We start from the raw sequence: 5,867 nt of genomic DNA, 5'->3' as shown, positions 1-5,867 counted from the left end.
GATCAGCATCAAAAGAAACTAACGTACACAGAAAATAATCAGAACTAAAAACTCAAAAAGAATTTCATGACTCATTTAAAATCCAAGACAAAAAGGTCAAAGTTCAAGAAAAGTGATTTAAATCAAGAAAAAAAATCTTCAAACGTAAAACCTAAACCAGCAAATGTCTACACAATGACACCGGATGAGAGTACAGTCAGAGGGACAGTCAGAAGTACAGTCAGAGGGACAGTCAGAGGGACTACAGTACAGTCAGAGCTACAGTCAGAGGGACTACAGTCAGAGGGACTACAGTCAGAGGGACAGTCAGAGGGACTACAGTCAGAGCTACAGTCAGAGGGACAGTCAGATGTACAGTCAGAGGGACTACAGTACAGTCAGAGGGACAGTCAGAGGGACTACAGTCAGAGGGACTACAGTCAGAGCTACAGTCAGAGGGACTCAGTACAGTCAGAGGGTACAGTCAGAGAGCTACAGTCAGAGGGACTACAGTACAGTCAGAGCTACAGTCAGAGGGACTACAGTACAGTCAGAGCTACAGTCAGAGGGACTACAGTACAGTCAGAGCTACAGTCAGAGGGACTACAGTACAGTCAGAGCTACAGTCAGAGCTACAGTCAGAGGGACAGTCAGAGGGATTACAGTACAGTCAGAGCTACAGTCAGAGGGACTACAGTACAGTCAGAGGGACTACAGTACAGTCAGAGTACAGTCAGAGGGACAGTCAGAGGGACTACAGTACAGTCAGAGGGACTACAGTACAGTCAGAGGTACAGTCAGAGGGACTACAGTACAGTCAGAGGTACAGTCAGAGGGACAGTCAGAGGGACTACAGTACAGTCAGAGGGACTACAGTACAGTCAAAGGTACAGTCAGAGGGACTACAGTACAGTCAGAGCTACAGTCAGAGGGACAGTCAGAGGGACTACAGTACAGTCAGATGTACAGTCAGAGCTACAGTCAGAGGGACAGTCAGAGGTCTCAGTAGCATGTTTGTAGCAGAGCAGACTCGTCTTGTTTCTGTTGTGGTTTCTGACTGTTGTTTTTGGCTGTTCTTCATCTGGTGCCTCCTCCGCCTGGACTCACTGCGTGGATGCTGTAGTGGTTACTGCTGGATGACATCACCTGTACACAGAACAAGGTTAGAACCTCCGGTCTCCTGAAACACAGCTACACACACACACACACACACACACACACACAGCCAGAGGCCATCAGCACCACAGTCACATGACACAGGTCTCTGCAGGGCTCTGAGAGCGAAGCGACGTCAACATCAAACCATGTCAGATATGAGAGAAATATTGTGATTGGAGTTATAATCCTGAAGGTTCCTGACTGCTGTTGACAGACAGTCTCATTCAGACACAGCTCCAGTTTAAGTGACCACAGAAATATCAGTGCAGCCAAACAAACCCTACGTTGTTTCAATGAAGACGACTGTTAATGTGGTCTGACATAATAAAACTACACTGTCTTTCTTCCACATCACATCCAGTACAACACTACCAGCCCAAAACACTTCCAACCGGAGAAACAAGCTGCAAATTCATAAATGACGAAGATTCAAAAACACATACGGAAATACAAAACAAACACAACAACGGGAACGTGCTGCAGGAAGACAAGACAAATACATGATCAGCAAACACAGACAAAAGCGCTGCTCGTTCAGACAACACAACGGAGGAGCTCCAGGCCTCTAGGGGGAGCTCTCAGGTAAAGCGCTCTTACTTTAACTGAGGTCTCTCCTCCTCCCCGGCTCTTTAGGAGACCAGCAGCAGGTCTGAGTCTGTTCACTCCGAACGCGATCACAGATTTGTTTTGGGGTTTTTTGTTTTGCCAAAACAAAGACATGAAACGAAGAAAAACATGTTGTTGCATCAGTTCTGTATTTGCAGCTTGTTTGCTGTTCATGTCTTTGTTTTGTCTTCCTTCAGCATGTTCCCGGTGTTGTGTTTATTGTTTATGAATATGCAGCTTGTTTCTCTGATTGCTTTGGGTTTTGGGTTTTGGGTTTTGGGTTGCAGCACGTTTGCCCTTGTCGGCCACTGTAGGTAAGTGCAAAATGTAAATGCACTAAATAGATTAAAAATAATATCAAAAAATCCTGTTTGATGACAAAGTGGTCCCTGAGGAAACCTGGCACTAATGTCACGTACCAAAAATACTATAGTGGTGTTCAGACTGAACACAATGTACATTTTCAAAGTCAGTGGAAAAGACAAAAAACAAATTTAGTCCAGGTAACGTGAACTAAGGTGAAACTGTGAATGACTGAATGAGATAAAATATCTGACCATTAGATTTTGATTATTCCACATTCGGGTGTCAGAAAGACAGAAGACAACAAGAAAATATCTGACAGTATCTGTGATTTTATATTTGATGACTGGATGATGTAGAATTTACTTCCAGTACACGACGACTGTCTCTGCTCCTCTACAGACCCACAGATACCCTGTCATGTCCTTCAGACCGGACACATTAACACAGGGACTCAAACAGCTTGTGCCTCGGCTCTCAGCTCAACGTCTCACTTCCTTCATAATCTGATGCATTGTTTTATTGCCAATTTTGTAATTTGGATTGCTGGTCGGCGTCTATAAAGCGAAGAGGACGTGAACGGCACAGAGCTGCACGTGTCTGATTCCCTGAGCAGCTGATACAGACCTGGAGACCAAGGCAGCAAGCTGCAGTGAGACGCTCTGGGTTACAGCATGCAGAGACGCTCAGACGCTGGGTCCATGTTCAGGGGCCACATCCTGAGCAGGTCTGGCCTACAGCTGTTCCTGCCTTCACCGATGCGTCATAAAGCGCTGCTCCTGTCGCCTAGCAACCTTTACAACACTTCATTTATTTATATTTTTTTTCACAAAAACTTGAGGACTCAACCCCCTGAGGTCGATGGACGTTTCTATTAATTAGAAATATGGTTTGAATGTTGTTAGAATCTGTCGACTCCCCAATTTCTGTTTTATATTCTTTCGAGATTGTGCGTGACTCAAAGCCGGAGCTGGAAGGCCTCGAAGCAGACCTCCAAAAACTAGTTAAAGTAGAGAGACAGACAACATTTAGCATTTATTACACATTTATCTACTATTTAACCACATGTTGCTCTATTTCTATGAACCTAGAGACTTTAGTGAAAACATCAGTCAAGGTTTGTTTTCACAAGAGATTTGGAGAATTTCAAAAAAACAGGCATCAGTTTTTCAGCATTTGAGCCAAATGATCTTTTTGAACAGTGTAAAGAGTCAAAAAGGGGCGTCGTTATAGAACGAGCTGAGATTATTCTGAAAATTGTCATATAGGAAATAATGCAGAAGTTGAGAAAATACTTAGACTTCAGAGGGTTAAAGCCCTTCGTTTGAACAGTTGTACAGAAGTGACAGTGAAATCCTCAGGCTCTTTGTCACTGTCGTTTGCTTCCATATTATTTTTATTACTGGGGTGCAATGAATCTTGGGATAGGTTGGACCAGGAAGGATCCACCTGTCGGGGCGCCCGTCACTGTGACGCAGTCGCTCTTCAAATGTGGCCCCTGAATTAGACACAGCTCCGGTGTTGAAGTGACGGTTTAGTAACACACTCCAGTCTTCTCCCTGACTTCCTGTTCTCTCACACCATACAGCTGTTTGAGCTGAACACGTTCTGCACCATGACTCAGTGTTTACATCGACAGTGAAGAGTGAAGCTCGTTAAGTTATTGAAGTTTAAAACTGAATGAATCGAAATGATATGTTTGCTGCCCCTGCGTCAAACCACCGAACCGCTCGTCACCTCACGAGCCAAACACCCCCGTCGATCTAAGTATGAATCTAGCGTCTCTTAGCTTGTTGTTGTGTTCTGCTTCGTGACTAAAACCTGCCGAGGCTCCGTGACCTGCTCTCCGTCAGCATAATCTCATGTTTCACTATGTCATGTCTTCATCAAAATGAACTTTAACAGCCAATGTAAACTCTGTCCATCGTTATGTTTTTATTCCTCTGCGCCACAACAGTCGGAGCGGCAGCCATTTTGTTTTCAGGTTGTCCGTCAGTTCGTCTCATTCTGGTGGACACGATATCTCAATAACGCCTTGACGGAACTTCTTAAAATTTGGTAAAAACATTCAGCTGGACTCAAGGATGAACTGATTAGATTTTGGTGGCTAAAGGTCAAAGGTCAAGGTCAGTGTGACCTCAAAAAAACACTCTTCAGCCATTACTAAAGACTTCACAGCAATTATGACAAAATATTTATTTTTTATTTTTATATTTTATATGACTGGATAAACAGGGATGTAATCTGAAACTGAATTTAAGTATTTAAATTATAGATATTAAATTATGATATTATTTATCTGTTTTTAGTATTTTTATTGTTATTTTGCAGTTTTCTTTCTTTGTTCTGTCACTTTGCTGCTGTAATACGACAGATTTCCACTCTGTGGGATGAATAGAAGAATATTTGATCTGATCTCAGTCAACAACTGAAGTTAAAGCTTGAAGGGTTTTATCAACATGAGAGTGTCTTAATTTAATGTTTCATTATGTCATGTCTTCATCAAAATGACATTTAACTGCCAATGTGAACTTTTTATTTGTCTCATAACTTGTCAAATGGCAGTATGGATTTAATGACCACATGAAGTCCTGGTCTGAGGAGCACACAGCAGCACATAAAAATCATTATTTTATTTATGAGCCTCCAGTAAAAAATAATGTTTTAATTAAAAAACCCTGAATGTGCAGAAGAGAAGAGGAAGACACGGAGAAGTCTGGAGGATTGGAGTATGCATGCAGACATTAGTCCCACTGTGGTGAATAGTGCAGTCACAATGACAGAGAGACGTCTTCACGTGGAGTTCATGATGGAAATCAACAACTTTTCAAAAGGCCGCGCTGCCACAGACCCTGTGAAAAGCTGCGTCACCGGGGACGACGACACAGACTGTGTGACATGAACAGGAAGTAAGATGTGTACGTCTGATGGGCAGGTGGGGTAGTGATAGAGAAATATCATATAATACCTCCAACGAGACGGCAACCAGTCACCTGTTAGCTTTCAGTGGTATCCGTTTGTAAAAGCTGTCGCGATCAACGGACCCTAAAATGTACAGTGAGTGTGTCAGCTGTTGGACAGAAGGTGTGTTCGTCTCTCGGACTTCACGACAGTGGAAATGACAGACAGGCTGAACTGAAGTGTGACAATATGAACCTGTACATGTAGTTTGTGTTTCCTTGGTTTCCTGAATTAAAAATTAAAAAGATGTTAAAATGACATAAAACACTGTTGGTTTTACTTTTGTATCTGACGATGACTGAGTGAGTAACCGTCAGACTGACACTGGACTGAGTGGATGAAACCTCAGTATGACCTGTAGTTAAAATAGCAGGAAACTCTCTGAGTGTGTCAATGATCAACATATCTACAAACTTTAAAATCTCAAACATGTTGGCGGCCGACATCCGACCCTGTAACAATACAGAAGCCAAATAATGTGTTCCCACAGTTTTTATTTAAATGGTAACGATCGAACGTTCAGGGCTGAACTGAAACCTGCAGGAGAAGCTCCGTTTTTCTTTTCTGTTTGACAGGTAGAGCTCGCTCGTCTTCTCGCCATCTGTCTCTGACGCTTCCTGTTTCTAATGATTCTGCAGTTGTTACCATGGATGTGATCTGTTAGCACACAATCACACTGAGATGGTAAACAAGTCTATGATGAGGTCTGGTGACATAAAAGTTCCTGTCATTAGTTTATCACAGTAATTGGCCTTAATATGAGAAAAAAATAAACAATGAAAGGAGTTAAATATTAATAATGTTTTTAAAGATAATTTAGTTTTAAAACATTTTAAAACATCATTGATATTGATTTATAT

The 5,867-nt window shown here is 42.3% G+C and overlaps 1 protein-coding gene across 1 annotated transcript in view; it reads right to left on the bottom strand.

Annotated features, from left to right (window-relative positions):
• Positions 1 to 473: 473 nt before the first annotated feature.
• Positions 474 to 5,867, bottom strand: part of LOC111654308 (RNA-binding protein Musashi homolog 2-like) — a 70,455-nt gene continuing 65,061 nt past the window's right edge. The window contains exon 9 of the mRNA XM_023405267.2: positions 474 to 1,125. Within this exon, the coding sequence (XP_023261035.1) occupies positions 1,057 to 1,125 (69 nt within the window). The 3' untranslated portion in view covers positions 474 to 1,056. The remainder of the gene's footprint in view (positions 1,126 to 5,867) is intronic.

Source organism: Seriola lalandi, unplaced genomic scaffold (assembly GCF_002814215.2).
Source record: "Seriola lalandi dorsalis isolate HSWRI2012SDOR001 ecotype SW California unplaced genomic scaffold, Sedor1 jcf7180002054268, whole genome shotgun sequence".
Classification (NCBI taxonomy): Eukaryota; Metazoa; Chordata; class Actinopteri; order Carangiformes; family Carangidae; genus Seriola; species Seriola lalandi.
The sequence above is the reverse complement of the archived record's forward strand: the minus strand, read 5'-3'. Positions and strand labels throughout refer to the sequence as shown.